At 42.9% G+C, this 21436-nt stretch overlaps 1 protein-coding gene and 1 non-coding gene across 11 annotated transcripts in view; both read left to right on the top strand.

The window, feature by feature from the left end:
• Positions 1-16655, top strand: part of USP28 (ubiquitin specific peptidase 28) — a 67661-nt gene extending 51006 nt beyond the window's left edge. For 6 of the 10 annotated variants that reach the window (XM_040483056.1, XM_040483055.1, XM_040483054.1 and 3 more), the window contains 13 exons: positions 652-872; positions 2492-2562; positions 3933-4161; positions 6979-7173; positions 7698-7837; positions 7983-8168; positions 9196-9291; positions 9968-10146; positions 10259-10337; positions 11163-11242; positions 11787-11910; positions 13854-14049; positions 15417-16655. In XM_040483056.1, the coding sequence (XP_040338990.1) occupies positions 652-872; positions 2492-2562; positions 3933-4161; positions 6979-7173; positions 7698-7837; positions 7983-8168; positions 9196-9291; positions 9968-10146; positions 10259-10337; positions 11163-11242; positions 11787-11910; positions 13854-14049; positions 15417-15592 (1972 nt within the window). In that variant the 3' untranslated portion in view covers positions 15593-16655. Of the gene's footprint in view, positions 1-651; positions 873-2491; positions 2595-3932; positions 4162-6978; positions 7174-7697; positions 7838-7982; positions 8169-9195; positions 9292-9967; positions 10147-10258; positions 10443-11162; positions 11243-11786; positions 11911-13853; positions 14050-15416 lie in introns of those variants that run through there. The other 4 variants (XM_040483058.1, XM_040483057.1, XM_040483059.1 and 1 more) reach the window with 3 other exon arrangements.
• A 3794-nt stretch (positions 16656-20449) lies between these two features.
• LOC121035687 (U6 spliceosomal RNA) lies at positions 20450-20553 on the top strand. Its single transcript, XR_005793026.1, has one exon. It is a non-coding gene; the product is annotated as a U6 spliceosomal RNA (small nuclear RNA).
• The last annotated feature ends 883 nt before the right edge of the window (positions 20554-21436 follow it).

The raw sequence follows: 21436 nt of genomic DNA, 5'->3' as shown, positions 1-21436 counted from the left end.
TCCAAGGTAGTTAACATGTAGTGTAATAATGATTTCAGGAGTAGAATTTAGTGATTCATCACTTCCATATAACACCCAGTGCCCATCCCAACAAGTGCCCTCCTTAATGCCCATCACCCAGTTAGCCCACCTTCCCACCCAACACCCTACCAGCAACCCTCAGTTCTCTGTATTAAATACAGTCTCTTACGGTTTGCCTCCCTCTCTCTTTTTATCTTATTTTTCCTTCCTTTCTACTATGTTCATCTGTTTTTTCTTAAATTGCACATGTGAGTGAAATCATCTGATAGTTACCCTTGTCCCTTCTTACAAGAAGTAGTTAGCATGAACCATAGACTCAGATAGATCTGGATTTAAATCCCATAATTTACTAGATGGGGGAGCTTGGGTAAATTGCTTAATTTTCTAAACCTTAGATAGTTATAGTTGTTGTAATTGGTGATAATAATAGTATCTGTCTCATCAGCAAGTTGTGTTAAATGAGACGATGCATATAAAGACTCGGTTTGGCTCAGTGCCTTTACTGAGCAAATATTCACCAAATTATAGCTGTACTTTTGCACATAGCAGGTAGTTTTATGAAGCACATTAACCGAGACCAAGCCATATTTTGGAAATTATCATGTGAATGTGATTTTTATCCTCTTTCAGTACAAGTAAAGAAAGCCCTTCTCAGGATGTCGAAGGTACCTTTTCTTCTCCTGAAGAGTCTCTACCCAAGTCTAAGGCAACGAATAAGCCATTTACATCGTCTCGGTCTTCCATGGAAATGCCCGCACAGCCGGCTCCTCGAACTGTCACAGAGGATGAGATAAACTTTGTTAAGACCTGTCTTCAGAGGTGGAGGAGTGAGATTGAACAAGATATTCAAGGTTGGCTCTTTTAAAACTTGTCAGACTGTTACTCTTTCCCTTTCTGCCGGAAGTTAGGCATAAATGATGGAGAGAGGCATGATTCTGACGTGGGGATTGGGACTTCTTTTGCACTTTTGGTTCCTCCCATTATACAGCTGTGGAAAGACTCCTTCTAGAAACTCCTCAAAATTTCTAGGAACTCTTGGGACGCTTAGATGCACATGATCACCTTTGGCTAGGATTTTTCCGCATCTGCTGATTTCTGTTCCTGTAGTTCATGTGAACTCTGGCTTTTGTTGACCCAAACTTAGAATTTAGCTCTCTTAGATTTCCACTTTTAAAGACTTGTCTAGGGCTACCTAGCTGGCTCAGTTAGTTAAGAGTCTGACCAGCTCAAGTCATATTTCACGGTTCGTGGGTTTGAGCCCCATGTCTGGCTCTGCAATGACAGTGCATGAGCTTGCTTACGATTTTTCTCTGTGTCCCTGCTCACTCTCTGTCTTTCTCTCTCTCAAAATAAATAAACATTAAAAAAAAAGTCTTGTATGAAGTACGTTTTACTGAAGGCTAATTAGGCAGAGAATGAGCAGTGGACACAATGTAAAATGGAATTATTCAGCATTATGTTTTTTGTTTTATTTTTTTAATGTTTATTTATTTTTTGAGAGAGAGAGAGAAAGAGCATGAGCAGGGGAGGGGCAGGGAGAGGGAGACAAAGAATCCCAAGCAGGCTCTGCACTATCATCATAGAGCCTGATGCGGGAGTCGAACTCACCGAAATCAAGAGTCGGACACTTAACTGACTGGGCCACTGGGCGCCCCATTCAGCATTCTGTTTTTAAAGGTCCTTTGGCATTGTCATCTTGTTGCTCACTTTCCCTCCTCCCCTTCCTTTCTCCTTTTATCTAGAGGGCAGAATGAATGAATGAATGAATATCATCATCATCATCATTAGGGACCTCTGGGTGGCTCAGTCGGTTGAGCATCTGACTTCAGCTCAGGTCATAATGTCACTGTTCGTAGTTCAAGCCCTGCATCAGGCTCTCTGCTGTCAGCATGGAGCCTGCTTCAGATCCTCTGTCCCCCTCCCTCTCTCTCTGCACCTCCCCCGCTTGCATTCTCTCTCTCTCTCTCTCTCTCTCTCTCAAAAATAAATCAACATTAAAAAAAAAAAATCAGATCAGTCAAATCACATTGGTCCAATCAAATCATCAAATCCAGATCCCTCCTAAGTTCTTATCACAGAAATCTCACCTCTTTCTTCTCCTCTCCAGTCATGTATGAGGAACATACATTTTTACACCCAAAGTGACCCATTAAGGTCTTTTCCTAAACAGAGACTGCTTCTTTTGGGGGAAATGTTGGTGCCAATTATAAGAGAGAACTTTTGAAAACTTTAATGCAAATTGTGATGAACTAAAAGCCTTCATAACCTAAAGCATTAGCTGCTTTGAAAGCATCCAGTCTTTTGTGGCTCAAAGAGAGAATTTGAAATCGCCAGAGTGCCAGGGATAGAGACACAGTACTTTGTGGTTGGCTGTATGGAACGAAATCATTTTAACTAAGTTTTTTTTTTTTTGTGTGTGTGTGTGTGTGTGTGTGTGTGTGTGTGTGTGTGTGTTGTTTTTTTTTAACAGATTTAAAGAATTGTATTGCCAGCACTACCCAGACTATTGAGCAGATGTATCGCGACCCACTCCTTCGTCAGGTAGAATGAAAATTGATGGGAAAGTAGTCAAGGCATGTCCTCATGTGCTAATGGTAGATCAAAGAGAAAATTGGATAGTTTTCTTTGAGACTGAACGGGAGCCTCCCTGAGACCTAAGAATAGACTTAGAACAGAAATAGGTATTTTGCTGTTTATTTTTAGGCCCAAACAGGGAATATATCTTCTAACAATTACATTTAACACATACTTGTTTTGATTTTGCCCGTGGTATTTTTTCATATAGTAGAAAGGTTTATTGTCAAGTGTTAAAAATTTCTCATAAAGTGGTAGTTTAAGTCATGTGGTGAGGAAAACCCCAGGCAGGGACTGGTTACCCACCCTTTCCACAGTATCCTGTCCTTGGTGATGCTTTGTTTAGCAGTGTACTTTCAAGCTTCATTTCCCTCATAACTCCAGAACGGAATGTGGCCAGGGCAGAAATTCTTATTGTCCACATGCACTTTTGTTTAGAATAACCTTGTGGGCACAGAGAGGAAAAGATGCTCCAGCCAGAGGCTCGTGTGTGCAGGGTTGGAGGAGGAGGAGAGCTCTGTCTGATTCCAGGTCTCATGGAGGCACAGTAGGAACACGCCATGTAAATCTTGGGTTTTCTTCATTTGCTCTTCCGTATTATTTCACAAATTTCACTGCCATAAAAACATGCCAAAATACTGATTGAATACAGGCTTAACTTGACTCTCTGGCTGATTTTCCTTTTTCCTCAGTATTTACTTGGCACCTTAAGTATTGCTCTCTGTGTTCTCCATATTGAAAAAGAACAAATGCTTTTCAAACATTGAAACAAATAAGTATGTCGTTGAAAGGGTCTTCACCCCAGAGAGGTGGATGGATCCCTTGGAAGAAGAAATATGAGGACCATATGACTGATTCATTATGAAGTGTGCTAACTTGAAATTTGGTACAAAATAAAATCAGCACAGAGCAAGACCAGTACTAAACTTGCCACATGTCCCTAACGCAGTATACCTTTTCTCAGCAGGAGTGGTGAAAGTGATTCTATTTTTAGGTAAACTGAGTTTGGAATTGGGAGGATAAATAGGTCTGCATTATCTTTGACTTCAGCTCTGGGATTTTAGGAATTTAAAGAGTCATCAAAGATGCCATCTCGTTCGGCCATGTGGTTTTAAAGCTTCATGAGTTGAAACATAATTTGGTAAATTCCAAGGCTGTGTTTTGTTGCTTCCTATGGAATCAGCAAGATGTTTTGATATTAACCCCATATCAAACACATGTATAAAGAGGCAATTTTCTTATGTCTCATAGTTGGCAGTAAGCTTGAAGTGTAATAGCCTACACTTTCTCGTTCACGTTGCTTAACCTAACTCAAGAATATGCCTTCTGCTCTGCAGGTGCCTTATCGCTTGCACGCAGTTCTCGTTCATGAAGGACAAGCCAATGCTGGACACTACTGGGCCTATGTCTATAATCAACCCCGACAAGTCTGGCTCAAGTACAATGACATCTCTGTTACTGAATCTTCCTGGGAAGAACTTGAAAGAGATTCTTATGGGGGCCTGAGAAACGTTAGTGCTTACTGTCTGATGTACATTAACGACAAGCTGCCGCACTTCAATGCAGGTAAAAATAGCCTAACGGAAGCTCGAGATGGTGAGAATCTGTACTGCTCACAGAAGGGAACAACCTTGTAGTCTTTTTGTTTTTGTTTTTAAACTAGAACTTGGGGCGCCTGGGTGGCCCAGTCGGTTAAGCGTCTGACCTGGGTTCAGGTCATGATGTCACAGTTCCTGGGTTCATGAGTTCAAGCCCTGCGTTGGGCTCTGTGCTGATAGCTTGAAGCCTGGAGCCTGCTTCAGATTCTGTGTCTCCTTCTCTCTCTGCCCCTCCCCCGCTCATGTTCTGTCTCTCTCTCTCTCATAAATAAATCAACATCAAAAAATTTTTTTTAAATAATTAAACTAGAACTTACTTTTTTTTTTTTAATTTTAAGCTAATTTATTTAGTTTTGAGAGAGAGAAAGAGTAGGTGGGGGAGGGGCAGAGAGAGAACAGAGAGAAAATCCCAAGCAGGCTCCACACTGCCCGATTCAGGGTTCAAGCTCAAAAACCGTGAGATCATGACCTGAGCCAAAACCAAGAGCCGGTTGCTTAACCAACTAAGCCACCCAGGCGCCCCTGAATTAGAACTTACTATAAAGTAATAATGCACTTAAAAAATACAGTGCAAAATAGAATGAAAAGAAATAAGTTTGCTTTCCTGCTTCTATCCTGGAGCCCAACATGTATCTGTTCTTTAGGTTTCTTATGCAGTATTCAGGAAGTGATCTAGGCACATGCTAGGTTTTATCTATCAGTGTCTGTCCCCACCCCATTTCCCCCCCCAAATGGGATATTTTTCCATTCTATCCTGCATCTTTCCCATCACTCATGTGTATTAGTGATCTCTCTCTGTTTTTTTTTTTTTAAAGTTTATTTATTTTGAGAAAGAGAGAGAGCATGAGCAGGAGAGGAGGGAGAGAGAATCCCAAGCAGGCTCCACGCCATCAGTGCAGAGTCCGACGCAGGGCTCAAAATCACCAGCCATGTGATCATGACATGAGCTGAGACCAAGAGTCAGACACTTACTTAACTGACTGAGACACCTAGGCGCCCCAATGATCTCTATATCTTTATAAATAGGACCAACTCATTCTTTTTAACAACTACATAATAATTCCATTGCATGAAATATGTATATAATTCATTAAGCCAGCTTCCCACTGATAGACTTTTACATTGTCTCTAATTTTTTTTCTTTTTTAGTGCCATCTTTGTGCACATGGTTTTGCGTCCTTTGAGAATAGCTAGATTCTATGAGTAGATCTGCCTGAATAATTTCATACCCCTCATAATACAACTGATTCTAAGAGCAATCATAATTATCATTTATATTAGAACTTTACTCCTTACTACATCTTTCAAGCTTTATTTCTCTAATAACTTAGAACTCTAAAAGACACAATAGGAACTCATTACCTGCATGTTCTTGGTACTCTGCTCGTCCAAAGTCACACAGCCAGTAAGCAGCTGGCAGGCCCAGGATTCCAGATCCAATTCTGACTCCAAATTCTGTCACCTTCCATTTACATTACTCTCTCTTTCTTTCTTTCACATTTTCTGGACGAGGTCTTGCGACCAGCATTTCACATCTAAAATCGTGGAAAACCTTTTCGTTTCATGTTCAGGCTGTACTTTGTTGAGTAAGTAAGAAAACACAGAAGGCATTTTGTCCAGGGAGTGCATTGTCTTTCCAATTGGCAGTGTGGCTGGGGGACCAGGGGATGGAGAGAATGATCACTTAGCAGTAACTGATCTTCATAATTGCATCTTTGCACATGAAAGAGGGAACAGCTGCTTGTGGGGGGCGTACAAATGACTGGACTATTGTTGGTCGTATATATGGCAGCCTTGTTATTACACATATGGTTCATTCTTCTACTGTAGAAACACATAAGTGGAAGCTGTCATTTTCCTAACGAAAAGGCTAGTTAATGGCAACCAGGAAGTAGATGTGTTGTTCTACTGTAGGCTTTTGTATTTTGATTTAGTCACAGGATTAGAAATGAAATTTAATATGCCCTTGATATCCTTGTCATTTTTCCTCAAAGCCTTTAATTATCCCCTAGGTACTATATACCATCTAAGCATTGTGTCCCATGGCTTTCTGATAGCACTTAACATGTGTGAAACTTGAGGCAGTATAAATGTCTTGGAATTCACTTCTAACCGTCTTGAGATGGATATTCTTTTTTTTTTTTTTTTTAATTTTTTTTAACATTTATTTATTTTTGAGAGACAGAGACAGAGCGTGAGTGAGTAGGGGAGGGGGACAGAGAGAGAGGGAGACACAGAATCCAAAGCAGGTACCAGGCTCTGAGCTGTCAGCACAGAGCCTGATGTGGGGCTCGAACCCATAAACTAGGAGATCATGACCTGAGCCAAAGTCAGACACTCAACCGACTGAGTGTCTAGGCACCCATAGATGGATATTCTTATCAACAATAGTTGTACTGTTTACATTGATAAAACCGTTCAGCTTGAAATTCCCATTGGATCTAACGATTTTCTGGATTTCCAAGAAATGTTTGGTCCGTTCCTGCTATTTTGCCAGTGATTGGCCTCTATTCCAAATTCTTACTCTTTATTCATCCATCCATTCAACAGATATTCAGTGTATGCCTACCTGTTAATCTTCCAGGTACACTTATTGGTGTGCTGTGACTGTTGGCTTTATATTGTCCTTCTGTTGGATTATGAATGTATGTATGTATTTTTCACGTGGAGTAAGAAAAAGGACCGAGTGTCTTATTTTCCTTCTTTCTAGAAAGGACCTTCTGATTCCTGGTGACCTTTTGCTGGATGGCACTCCCTTTTAACTCTGTCTTTGCTCTTGACTCAGAGGCGGCCCCAATTGAATCAGATCAGATGTTGGGAGAAGTGGATGCCCTGTCTGTTGAACTGAAGCATTACATTCAGGAAGATAACTGGAGGTTTGAGCAGGAGGTCGAGGAGTGGGAAGAAGAACAGTCCTGCAAAATCCCTCAGATGGAATCGTCCAGCAGCTCAGTGTCCCAGGATTTCTCCACATCCCCAGGTATCGGTGAAGGGCACGCAAGCCAGTGATCCAGTAGCATCCAGTCTGCACGATGTATAGTTCACATGTCGTGGGTATTGCACAACCTCACAGCACAGCTTGTGGCTTCAGAATGTCTTTCCTGAGGAGCAGAAAGAATATCAGAAAGACCAGCTCCCTGTACTTTCAGTCTGTTCAGTTTTCACATGTTTCCTGGGTTGTAGGAGAAGGTATGATGGGATTAATAAGGGTTCTCCAAGGGCGTTCTAACCAGCAGCAGTTTGTGGTAAGGCTCCTCGACATCAAGAAACAGGACAAAGTTGGGAGCACATTAAATTGTACAGAACCACCCGTGGGCTCTCGTTGAAGTAGATACCTCTTCGAGTCCCTAGTTCCGAGGGGAAATTTGCACTGGGTTAGTTTTTTAAAGGCCCGTTAGAAGGGCTGTAAATGAAACTCCGTGTCTGTTTTGCTTGCCTTTTTACAGAGTGTTCTAGACATTGCTTATCATCAGATGCTGATTCCTTTGTGCCATTCTTTATCAGAGCCCTCAGTAGCCTCTTCCCATGGGGTCCGCTGTTTGTCTTCTGAGCACGCTGTGATCGCAAAGGAGCAGACGGCGCAGGCGATTGCGAACACAGCACACGCCTATGAGCGGGGCGGCGTGGAAGCCGCGCTGAACGAGGTGAGGACGTCGATGGCGCCTGCTGCCAGCCAGAATTGCCACCGTTCCCCACCTTTCCATTATTCTGTGTCTCTGCTCCGTTTAACCACCCCCTCTTTATTTCTCCTGTTTTCTCTTACTCTTTCTCCCCATCCTGCTGCCACAGCTTCAGGAAGTTGAGCCCGAGAAGCCCATGTCCCCGGAAACAAACCCCGCAGGGCAGACAGAGCAGCCCCCAAAGGCTGGTGACACAGAGTCTGCTGCCCAGCCTGACTCTGAGGCCTCTGAAGTCGAGATTCCCAGTGTGGGAAGGATTCTGGTTAGAGCGGACGCAGATGGATATGATGAGGAGGTACAGCGATGAGTGCAGGATTCAGCTGTGTGTCGCTGCTCTTCTGTTGCCTCCCCATGTGACCGAATCTACTTTTTTAAGGTGTTTGGCAGTAGTTCATATGGAAACAAATATTCCTAATTGAAACAACTAACGAACAAGAGGGCCTATCTGGTTTTGACCTTAGCTACTGTTCTTTAAAAGAGAGCCTTGGAGCCTTGTGCCTGCTGTCCGCTGCCCCTGGTGTGTATCTACCCAGGCATATGCTCACAGAGGCCCCTGCAGGGTCTAGTGGCTCAGAAAGGTAGTGTTTAGTTCCTTTTTTGGTATTATGAGAGGAAAAAAAAAAAAAAGGCCTTTTCAATTAGGAGGCTTTGTCTTGGTAGTATTAGCCCATTTTTTTCTGCCCAAATATCAAACTTGCAATGGTGTGTAGTGAGCAAAACAAATGTGAATCGAAGTTGTTTTTGATTCCAAAGCTTTTGGAAGAAGCTTTGGATCCCACGTTATTTATGGTTCGTCCCCTTTGGAGTTGTCACTGCACATTAGCAGTCATGAACCCTGTCCCTCGAAATCTTTGAAAGCGTTTGATTTTATAAAGTCATATTAGCATATCGCCTAATTTCGAGTGTCTTAAGTGTAAAACATTTAAACATTTTTAGTTAAACTCTAGAATATTTGTGTACTGGAACACACACCCAGATTACAGAACAAAATTGGAATTCTCACTGCAGACACTTCCCCTGGGAGACCTGTAATTTAACTTATTTTTCAGCAGTCGCCATTTGTAGATATTTTCAGATATCCGTCTTAGTTTATCCGCAAAATTAGAGTACATAGGAACAGCCTGTCTTGGGCAAAGTCCCGACATGCCGCGCAGGGACGGGGCTGTGGGTGTGCATGGGGGGCAGGTGCGCAGATCTGGGCTGGCCACGGGCACGCTGCCCCGCTTCGCTTCAGCCGCCCACTCGCCTCTCTGTCACTCAGTCTTCTTTTGAACTTTTCTTCTCTCCTTTTTCTCTCCGTGTTGTGTGCCTTCTTGTGGTAGGTGATGCTGAGCCCTGCCATGCAAGGGGTCATCCTGGCCATAGCTAAAGCCCGTCAGACCTTTGACCGAGATGGGTCTGAAGCAGGGCTTATTAAGGTATCTCTGTTTTTTTTTTAATCTAATATCCTTACACCACAAGTATCATAATAATGGAGCCGTAATTCTATTAGATGGCAAAAAAAATGGGATGAAGTGTGTTTTTCTTTAACACCTAAAACTCCACTTCCGGTATTGCATCACCGACAGCGCCCCCTCTCGGGGTGAACGCAGCCTTGGCAAGCTGTGCCCAACTGGATCACAACTAGCCTGGAGGGCCGGTCGTGGTCCTTAGGAGATCTCCATTAATAGAGCTGCCTCTGTGGTGTGAGGGCCATGATAGAAGATGATCTAAGAAAGCAGGCCCTGCTTTTTAAGGTACCTGAATAAAATGTAAGGTACTTGAATAAATTGCATTCATGTGAATTTTTAAAATTCAGGTCCTTGGAACTCCAGGATACGCCCAAACTCATTAGAACGAAATACTCGTTTTCCTTAGAATTTTATGCGAGAGACAAATTTCTTACGAGCACAGTGCGTCTGCGGTGCCACGGCGAGTTTTAGCCCTCGTGACAGGCAGACAAGTCCCAGGTTCCGCACTTGCCTCTGCAATTCCCCAGTAGGAGCTCCTTCAAGTCTTCTTGGAGTTCTGCAACACCTCTCTAACGTAGGCATCGGGTTGTGCGAGCGGAAGGCCACAGCGCCCCCACCTGCTCACTGCCGACCTTGTCAACAGGCATTCCACGAAGAGTACTCCAGGCTCTACCAGCTGGCCAAGGAGACGCCCACGGCCCACAGCGACCCTCGGCTCCAGCACGTGCTTGTCTACTTTTTCCAAAATGAGGCGCCCAAGAGGGTGGTGGAGCGGACCCTCCTGGAACAGTTTGCAGATAAAAATCTCAGCTACGATGAAAGGTGAGGAGGAAAACGCGCGCAGGCGCACCACCCACTGCTTCCGGCGCGAGCCCCTCCCACCCCTGCCGGGAAGGCCGCGCCTCTCACTGCTCTCTGACCTCGGCCCACCCAGGTCCATCAGCATCATGAAGGTGGCACAGGCCAAGCTGCAGGAGATTGGTCCAGAGGACATGAATATGGAAGAGTACAAGGTGAAGTCTCCTCTTTAAGTGTGCTAAACAAAAACATCAACTCTTGAGGCAAAACGTAACAATTTTGTGTTATCACGGACTGACTAGCCTCCACCCGCTCCCCCCCCAAAAACCCACAATTGGGTGCCGATGGATAAATGAGCTCTAACCCTCAGAGTAGCCGGTTTCTTTGTTCGATTCTTCTATTGGAGTAAATTAATGCTTCCTTTCCGTTTAATACCTACTCCAGCCTTGGACCCAGGCAGTAAAATTCTTGATTCATGGTTTGGTTTCTTGTAAAATAATACTGTTTGCTAGCATTTCTGTATTCCAAATGAAACTTCTGTGCGTAAAAATGCATACATAACTGCAAATTTCCCAAAAAAGCAGTGTGTTAGAAGGAAAACAGTGTTCTGTGACACCTAACGGGGTCCCACTGCACCCCACTGAGCTCAAGTGCTCTTCTGAATGACTGGAACAGCCTTGTCCTTCCGTGTCCCCTGCACACGCACGGTTTTGTCAGAACCTGAGAGGCATCTGTTGAAACCAGAACTGCAGGACTTTGACAGGGGTGTTGGAAATGAGAATAATAAACTCTAAAGCTCCTGTGAAATAAATATTTCTGTTCCTCGGGAAGTAATAGCTCACTGAAAATGAAGGTCAGCAGTGGGCTTTTGTTGTAAATATTGAACACATCATTATCGAAAAGCTTTTGTGTTTGTTGTGTTTGTGCCTGGCCATACGTGCTCAATAAATATTTGTATAGAGTTTAAAACTTAGTGTGGTGGGAAGTGTAGAGAAAGTTCCTGGTGACCATCATCACTAACGGTAGTCATTCCTTTGCAGAAGTGGCATGAGGATTATAGTTTGTTTCGAAAGGTGTCTGTGTATCTCCTCACGGGTCTGGAACTCTACCAAAAAGGAAAGTATGTTGGCCTTTTATGTCTCTCGGATTGTTGGTCAGGGCACTGTTACCTGCTGGTGGCCACCCAGGAACAGAGAGAACCATAGCCATGTGTTCCCTCCCTTGTCTCACGTGGCAGGGCACCTCTGCTTTTCCCACTGTTTTACTAACCATCACATGTGGTTTTTCATCCTTTACGTAGTGATAGGTACATTGGTGAAAAGACGTAATGGCCAGATTTTCTCTGTGATAAAGATGAACTCAGAAAATGAAGTTTAGAGTTGTCACGGACCTTAGTCAGCATGCAGTCCCCTTCTCTGGTTTAGAGTTGAAGAAAATGGAAAGCCAGGGAAGTTTCACGATTGGCCTTGGGTCTCTTGGCCAGTCTGTAGAAGGGCAGAGACTGGCTGCAGTCAGAGTATCCCACGCTGCCTCTGTCCTTAGGACAGTTAATTTTCCATAATTGGAGCTACAGAAATTTTTGTGCTGGGGAACAGAGAGGCCTGAGCCCTAGATTTTGGAGAAAGAAGGAGCACTCAGCTGTCATTTATCCACCATTTTCTAAGGTACCAAGAGGCACTCTCCTACCTGGTATATGCCTACCAGAGCAATGCCGCCCTGCTGACCAAGGGGCCCCGCCGGGGGGTGAAGGAATCCGTCATCGCTTTGTACCGACGAAAGTGCCTTCTGGTTTGTACTGTTTGTGTAAAGCCTTATGATTTTTATTATTTTCTTGTCTTTACCTCTGCTCCTTGAAGCCGTGAAGAAATACGACTTAAAAAACAAAATAACCTTGGGTAGGTTGTAGATTTTTCTAAACTCTTAGGAGTAGTTGTACATTGAGCCTGATTATTTTAGGTCACTTAAATGAATATAATTCTTCTTCAAACCCGAGAGAAGCTAGGATGACAATCAGTTATCCTTTTTTCTGTGCCCTCTATGTACACTTGCATTACACGGTTTACTGCATTGCTTCTCTAGTGGATTGTGAGTTCGTTGAACACAGACCCTTTTCTTATTTCTTTTTGTGTGTTTTATTGTAAAGATTTTATTTTTTTAAGTGATCTCCCCACCAAACGTGGGGCTCGAACTCACAACCCTGAGATCAAGAGTTACATGCTTTACCCACTGAGCCACCCCTCACAGATCCTTTTCTTATTCAGCTGTTTTCTCTGTGTCTGGCACATCATAAGACTGTAATAGATGTGTCTTGAAGAAATGCAGTGTTTTTTCTATGTTCCCTGCTAAGCTAAAAGATTGAGAATTTGGTGATTTCTAAGAAACTCCTCCTCCCTCTCCCCCTTTTTTTTATGTTTATTTTTGAGAGAGAGAAACCATGAGCGGGGAGGGGCAGAGAGAGAGGGAGACAGAGGATCTGCAGTGGGCTCCTTGCTGACAGCCGACAGCCCGATGCAGGGCTGAAACTCATGAGCTGTGAAATCATGATCTGAGCCAAAGTTGGACGCTTAACTCACTGAGCCACCCAGGTGCCCCGAGACTGCAGTTTTGTTTTGTTTTTTTAAAAGATACAAATTATAAGAATTGGTCCTGCTGGGGCACCTGGGTAGCTCAGTCAGTTAACTGTTTGACTCTTGATCTCAGGGTTGTGAGTTCAAGCCCCATGTTGGGCTCTGTGCTGGGCACGAAGTCTACTTAAAAAAAAAAAAAAAATTCGTCCTGCTGTTCTGTTAATATCACTATCATACAACACTGAAGCTCTAACCTGGCCTGTTTTGCATTTGGCAGTCATGGGGAATGGCAGACCCATATCCCCTCTGCCTATCCAAGGGTTTATATAGTGCTCGTCCTTCAGAGATCTGTAGAGGGGTGGCTTGCCTTCTGATTGTGAGCTTGCATTTGTCTTCCTGACACCCAGCAGGATTGCCCTTCCCGGGAAGAGCTGGGCCAGCATTCCTGCCACTGCCTTGTTACTACCAGATGGAGGAGATTCAGTCATGATGTGTATTCGTCTCAAGATTTTCACTTTCTGATTTATACCTTGATTTCCATATCAGTTATACATTGTGGCAGGGCATTTTGAAGCTAAAAGAAGGGCCTTGTAGATTTGATGGATCTGAATTTTATTAGAGCCATGCTTTTATGTTTGAAATCACCAAATATGTTTTGTGTTTGCATGTCCTACTCAGCTTCTGCAGGTGGGTGGTAACAGTGATTTGGGTTCTTTTCATCACTGGCTCTCAGCATTCAGCAGGCATCACAATGACATAGGGAGCGTTCCCTCCTTGGACTGTCAAACCAGAGGCTCTGGGGAGGGGCCCAGGGCATCAGCATGTCTTCTGCAGGTGATTGTGGTGCTCAGTGGAGATCGAGAGCCATTGAATAGGCCTTTTAGTTGAAGCATGTGTTAAGCAAGACCTGGACTTGTAAGTTTAGGTAAGTGGGTCACAGACTTTGCTACATTAGAATCGCCTTGGGAGCTTTTAAAAATCCCAGTGCCCCAGTCACCTGCATACCAGTCAAATCAGTGTATCTAGGATGGGGCATCAGTAGTTTTTAAAATTCCCAGGAAATTCCAATATGCAGTAAAGCTTGGGAACCGTTTGTTTAGGCTCTTCTAAAATAGGTATTTATCCTTTTCAGACACCGCCCCCCACTCTGCCTTTTATCTATAGGAGCTGAATGCCAAGGCAGCTTCTCTCTTTGAAACAAACGACGACCACTCTGTAACAGAGGGCATTAATGTGATGAATGAGCTGATCATTCCCTGCATTCACCTTATCATTAATAATGACATCTCCAAGGATGACCTACATGCCATTGAGATCATGAGAAACCATTGGTGCTCTTACCTTGGACAAGATATTGCGGGTATGTTGTTGTTAGCACTTGGAATAAATTCTTTCTTCTTCTTTTTTTTTTTTTTTTTTAAGTTTATTTATTTTGAGAGAGACAGAGAGAGTGCAAACAGGGCAGGGCAGAGAGAGAGGGAGAGTCTCAAGCAGGCTTCTTGCTGTCAGTATAGAGCCCCATGCAGGGCTTGAACTCCCACAACTGTGAGATCATGACCTGAGCCCAGATCAAGAGTCGGACACTCACTGACTGAGTCACCCAAGCCCTCCCTCACTTGCAATAATTTCTAAGGCTCTTGAGACTTTTAGAAATTACAATGCTTTTACTCAATAGCACTGGTTATCAAACCTTTTTAAAGGATTATTGAAGCATCGAAGTTGGTTGGAAGTGGCTCTGCTCTACTGAAACAAGGGACAGGATCCTAGGCCTCTGTCCCTCTTAACCTTCCTTCACCTCCTCTGTGGCTACTGAAGACTTCACAAACAGCCCAGAAGTCCTGTTAAAAATTTTTCTCCTCTCCAGGGATGTCAGACTTGCATTACTTTTTCATCTGTCAAAATCTGAACTCCAATTTTATAGTTTAAAAATCAAAATGTTTATGCACTTTGATTACCTGATGGTGCTATAACTCAATTTTCCTGTGACTTGAAGTTGTAAGACAGAACACCCACTATTAACTGTGATGCCCTTGAGCTTAGTAGGATAGCAAATGAAAGAGTCTTGCTTGTCCAAAGCATTTTGGAGAGGGGAGCTTAAAACTAGTCATTTTTAGGTGAGTTTGGTAGACTTAGAAAGTTGGTATGTATTCTAATATGAAGCCTCTTGGTTAGTTTCTCACTGATGTAAAGATATCCTATTGACTTATTGAAGTGTTTACATTTACAGTATTAATATGAATTTCCTTTTAACGTCTTGGGTTTTTCTTTAGACTATGTCTGTGTGTGTGTGTGTGTGTGTGTGTGTGTGTGTGTGTGATATACCTTTACTTAATGCCATGTGTGCACATTGGTATGCTTTAATCATCCAAAGAAAATACACCATTCTATTTATGGTAGAGAGTAGCCTGTCCAGTTTTTCAAATTTTAGACGGATGGTAGATTAGAAGGCCTGCCAGTGAAATGAATAGGTAGTGTTATCCTGGCACACATCATACGGCTTAAAGCAGTGACCTCACTCTTTGGTATATCTGGCAAGTAGTCTTTGCTCCTGGTTCGGCTTAAAGGAATTGTTATTTGTTGTTAGCTGGCCAGCACAATGCAGTGACCTTCGAGGCTGGGTGATGGATGGACTCTGTGGAAGACCTTCCCATATAGTTGCAGACTTAACTAGTTTTTACTCAGAGATCTGTTTAGCTGTATATGTAACCATCTGCTTTCCCTCCACAGAAAATCTACAGCTGTGCTTAGGGGAGTTCCTACCCAGACTTCTCGATCCTTCTGCGGAAATCATTGTCTTGAAGGAGCCTCCAACTATTCGACCCAATTCTCCCTATGACCTTTGTAGCCGATTTGCAGCTGTCATGGAGTCAATCCAGGGGGTGTCAACTGTGACAGTGAAGTAAGCCCCCACATGTTCAAGGCCCACTTTGGTCCGTGGCTGCCTGCCTGTTGCACAGAAGTCTGTCATCACAGTGTTTGCCCTGGGGAAGGAATTAGGTGGGAAAGTAAGATTCAGATCCAGCCCCCAACCATGCTCTGCGTGTAAAGAAGGATTGAAAATAAAATTGCACTTTTTAGGTACAGAATCATAAAAGCAATTTCATCACAAAAGACAAGAACCATTGTATTAAGGTATCAAATTACGTCACAAGACCTGAAATGCCTCTTGTACCTACACGCGTGTTCGAATGCTCGAGCTTTTTTGTAACTCTCTTGCCACTTTTAAAATTATCCTGCAGGCATAAATATTTTTGACAGTGGAATAGAAGGGTGATCCATCAGAACCTGAACCAGATGAACAGCTACTAGTTATTTTATCAAATACAGATGACATTTCAAAGTTCTAAATGGCAAGAGATGAGAGCTCTGAGCCTCGCCTGTCTCTTGATGGGAGAAGACAAAATGCATTGCTAATGAACTACCGCCCTTCACATGTGGGTAGAAACCTAAGGGCACGTGGCAGCAAGGGCTGCAAAGTCAAAAGAAAACTGCCTTTCCTTTCTTCTCTCTCTCTCTCATTTTATATTTTTTAAATAAACCAGAAAACCTCACAGTCCCGAGTGAAAGAAAGGAAAGCAGTAAGGACCTTAGACTGAACGGCGTTGTGAACCGTCACTAAGACAGGAGAGCGTTGGGATTTCAGTAAAAGCTTCTGGCATCCGAAAACTGTCAACAGCAGGTGTCTGAGGCCGCTGCTGGCCCCAGAGAACGTTTGGATGCCCCTCCCCTTTTGTGCTCCGAAAAAAAAATAAGGGGTGAGGGTTTGTAAAAAGAAAAAAAAAAAAGAATATATATATATGTATATGTAGAGAGAGAACTATCCCCTGTTGACCATTTTTAAAAGGCTCCAGATTGGATATTGTGTTTTAACCAAATTTTAAAGTTAATGAGGGAATAGTGGGCGGGAAGAACACTCAATACAACTATGCAGATTTTATAAATGTGCAATAAAAGTATCTGTTGTACCTTTGGTGTCCAGGATGGCCTTCATTTAAGCACACATTTTCTGGAAATCAGTGGACCCAGTAAGCATTTGTCATGTTCCAGTTTTTCTTCTTTAAAAACAAGGTTCTTTTTAATGTTTATATTTTATTTTTGAGGCAGAGACAGAGCAGGATCTGGGGAGGGACAGAGAGAGAGGGAGGCACAGAATCCGAAGGAGGCTCCAGGCTCCTAGCTGTCAGCACAGAACCCAAAGCGGGGCTCGAACTCGTCAACTGTGAGATCACAACCTGAGCCGAAGTTGGACGCTTAACCGACTGAGCCACCCAGGTGCTTCATTTTTTCTTCTTTAAAAGAAAAAAAAAGCAGATGAAAGGGTTGAGAATCTTGTGGATTCTTGAGCAGCCCCTAGTGGTGGCTGGTGTCCCACGCCCCCTTTGCTAGTTGCACTGCACAAAGTGTGTCTACTTTGTAATTTAGAAGGCAAAAATTTTTTTCACTTAGGGGCGCCTGGGTGGCTTGGTCGGTTGGGCGTCCGACTTCGGCTCGGGTCATGATCTCACGGTCCGTGAGTTCGAGCCCCGCATCGGGCTCTGTGCTGACAGCTCAGAGCCTGGAGCCTGTTTCAGATTCTGTGTCTCCCTCTCTATCTGCTCCTTCCCAGTTCATGCTCTGTCTCGCTCTGTCTCAAAAATAAATAAAAGTTAAAAAAAAAAAAATTAAAAAAAAAAAAAAAGACATTTAAAAAAAAAATTCGCTTAAAACCGACCTTCTTACATTTTGACTAAATTAACAGTAGGCAATCGTTTACAGAATTTCAGAGCTGTGTTTGTGTTTCAGAGCTCAATGCGAGGATCGTGGTTTCATGGGAAATTGATCCGTCTTCTTACCCTGTAATTTGCTTCACTGTTTAAAATTCTGGGGGCCACCGTTTGCTGTTCACTTTTTTTTTTAATTTTTTTTAATGTTTATTTATTTTTGAGACAGAGACAGAGCATGGATGGGGGAGGGGCAGAGAGAGAGGGAGACACAGAATCGGAAGCAGGCTCCAGTCTCTGAGCCGTCCGCACAGAGCCCGACATGGGGCTCGAACTCACGGACCGTGAGATCGTGACCTGAGCCGGAGTCGGACGCTCAACCGACTGAGCCACCCAGGCGCCCCTGCTGTTCACTTTTTAATCTCTGTCATCATTGAGCCCTGTGCCCAGTTGTATTATTTCACTTTCTGTAATGGCCCTGGGATGATGACGGGGACTGGTCTGTCCAAGGTCATGGATGTTTTAGGCACTAGAGCCAGGACACGAACCTTTGGCAGTCTCACTGCATAGCCTGTGCTTTGAACAACCGTTCAACTGTCCTTGGCGCTCTTGTAAAATCTTTTGGTTTGTACCTTTCCACATGTGCTACCTTCTGGTCAGTTCTTGGGAATCTATAATTGACCAAGACAGGAACAGATGGACATTTGTATGTTTGGTGTGGGGTAATTTCTGTCATTTGGAGCCACCCAAACCACCCAGTGGAGTGCTGAGGAGTAATGTCTTTTAACTCACTTTCACTGGGTGCTTTGGGTACAGCCTGGTTTCTTAAGGGGTCCACAAACTGCCTCAGGCCAAGAATGGTTTTCCCATGTTTAAAGGATTGTGAAAAAGCAGGATGAGGGCCAGGAAGGTGATGGGAGGAGAGAGGGAAGAAATGTATTTGACCCTTACCCAAAACGATTTAAGGGTTTGGTCAGGGCACTTGACCTCAGGATAAATTCCCTTGAGACTGGGTTTAGGCTTTCTTTGGCTAGCCGGAATTGCAGCCCTCCTCTGCTTGCATTTGTTAGCTCCTTTCAGAACTCCAAGGTGCATGAACGCATTTTTATCCTACCTGCTTCAAGAGAGAAGCGTGAAGTACGTACATAGAATAGTTGAAATAATGAATGAACCAGAGGCGAGGACTGAATGAAGGGCTGGGGTATAGCAGAGATGGGATAGAAGGAATGATTCATTGTAGCAGTAGTTTATCCATTTTCATTGCTTGGTTTACTGTATTTCTTTACATGCCCCTATCTTGCAGTTTATTCTGCTAGTTGTCATTTTGGTTTCCAGGTTTTGGCTACTATCTAACACTGCCAGGAGCATGCATGTGCATGTATTTCCATCCACACACGAATGCATTTCTGTTGGTATGGAACTGTGAGTGGAATTACTGGGCCACAGGGCATGTGGGTCACAAAGGGTCACAGGGATAGATGACTACGTCTTTATTAGGCACTGTCCCACAAGTTCCCAAAGCCATTATGCCAACTGAAACTCCCGTGGTAGTTGGTGAGCTCCTGTTACCCTGTATCCTTGTCAAGATTTGGTTTTGTCGGGGCGCCTGGGTGGCGCAGTCGGTTAAGCGCCCGACTCCAGCCAGGTCAAGATCTCACGGTCCGTGAGTTTGAGCCCCGCGTCGGGCTCTGGGCTGATGGCTCAGGGCCTGGAGCCTGTTTCCGATTCTGTGTCTCCCTCTCTCTCTGCCCCTCCCCCGTTCATGCTCTGTCTCTCTCTGTCCCAAAAATAAATAAACGTTGAAAAAAAAAATTAAAAAAAAAAAAAAAGATTTGGTTTTGTCAGTATTTTTAATTATAGCCATTATGGTAGATGTGCAATACTGTTTTAATTTGCCCTTTGCACACTAACGATGTTGAGCATCTCTTTACATGCTTATTGGCCTTTGGCTATTTTGTGCAATACCTAGTTAAGTCTCTTGCCTCCTTGTTTTGTTGGATTTACTGTCTTGCTAACGTATTGATGTGTAAGAACTGTAAAAAAAGATACCCAGTTACGGAAACTTTTTATATGCATTGCATATATCTTCTGCCACTCTGGTTTTTCGCTCCTGATGGCTTGATGAAAACAAATTTTTACACTGTTAACATCGTCCAATTTACTAGTCTTTCCCTTCACGATTAGTTAACGGTATCGTGCCCTGTTGAGGAAATCATTATGTCATGAGGACATTCTGTGTTATCTCCCAGAAGTTTTGCTGTTTGACCTTTCCCAGTTAGCTGACTGACCCCAGTAGCTTTCACTGTGTTTTTCCCAGTACTGTGCCTTTGTCATAAACCACGGGTCTATGTAGGGCTCTGTTTCTGGGCTCTTTTACCTGTTCCATTGGTACGTTTGTCTACTCGTAGCAATATCACACTGTCTTAATTAGTATAGCTTTATGAATTTTGATTTCCAGTACAATAAATCTTCCAGTTTTGAACGTCCTAAGATCATCTTGTTTATTCTTAATCTTTTGTATTGCCATATACATTTTAGAATCAGTTTGTCAGTTTCACACATACAGATTTCCAGGGATTTTGATTAGGTTTACAGTGACTATAGATAATTTGGAATTGACATCTTCTAATCTATGAACATTGTATATCCTGCTTATGTAGGTTTTCTTTAATTTCTGTATAAAGTTCTTCCGTATCTTCCATAAATTGATTCCTAGATCTTTGATGTTTTTCAAGGTATTGTAAGTGTTGTCATTTTTGGAATTACATTTTTATTTTATTTATTTTTTTTTTCAACGTTTTTATTTTTTTTATTTTTGGGACAGAGAGAGACAGAGCATGAACGGGGGAGGGGCAGAGAGAGAGGGAGACACAGAATCGGAAACAGGCTCCAGGCTCTGAGCCATCAGCCCAGAGCCCGACGCGGGGCTCGAACTCACAGACCGCGAGATCGTGACCTGGCTGAAGTCGGACGCTTAACCGACTGCGCCACCCAGGTGCCCCTGGAATTACATTTTTTAATTGTTTTGTTGCTGGCATCTAAAAACAAATCGATGTTTTTGTGCTTGCTTCGGCAGCACATTTACTAAAATTAGAACAATACCGAGATTAGCACGGCCTCTGCACAAGGATGACGCCCAAATTTGAGAAAGAAATTGATATTTTTATATCTACTCTGTATCTAATGACATTGATAAGTTCAGTTGCTAATTCTAATAGTTGATCAGTAATTTTTTGTAAAGATTTTTTTTTTCTGTGCACAATTATATTGTCTGTGAATGATGGCTTTTATTTCTTTATTTCAGGTCCTTGCAACGTTTATTTTTCTTGCCCGATCACACTTACTAAGACCTCTGGTACAATCCTGAATAGAACTGGTGATACTGGGCATCTTTGTCCCCTAATATCAGGGGGGAAAGTTTTCAATATTTCATCATTAAGTATGCTGTAGGCTTTTTGTAAATTCCATTTATTAGGTAAAGAAAGATTCCTTCTATTCCTGTTTTGCAGAGTTTTTTAAAAAATTATGAATGGCTGTTGAAATTTATCAACTGTTTTTTTCTAGATCTATTGGAATGATTACGTGGGTCTTTTCCTTTATTCTGTTCATGTGAATTATGTTTATTCACTTTAAGTGTTAAACCATGTGTTGCCAGAAGACACTGACCATATTTTCATGGAATTTTTCATATTTTGTTAAGGGTTTTTGCACGTATGTTCATGAGAAAAACTGGCCTTTACTTTTCTTATTACATTCTTGTCAGGGTTTTAGTATCAAGATTATTCTGGCCCCATTGAATGAATTGGGAAATGCTCTCTCATCTGAGATCGTCTGAGCTTAGAATTACATGTTTTTGTAGGCGTGCTTTTCATTATGGTAAAGCAGTCTTTTTGATACCTACAGCATTTTTGGATTTTTTGGGTTACTTCTTCTTGTGTGAATTTTGAAAATTGTTAGAAATTTGTCCCGTTTCATCTAAAATTTATATTTTACTGGCAGAAAGTTCATAATACCTCATGATTTTCCTTCCTTCCTCCATTTTCCTTT

This window comes from Herpailurus yagouaroundi, unplaced genomic scaffold (assembly GCF_014898765.1).
Source record: "Herpailurus yagouaroundi ecotype Mexico unplaced genomic scaffold, PumYag 161, whole genome shotgun sequence".
NCBI lineage: Eukaryota > Metazoa > Chordata > Mammalia > Carnivora > Felidae > Herpailurus > Herpailurus yagouaroundi.
The sequence above is the reverse complement of the archived record's forward strand: the minus strand, read 5'-3'. Positions and strand labels throughout refer to the sequence as shown.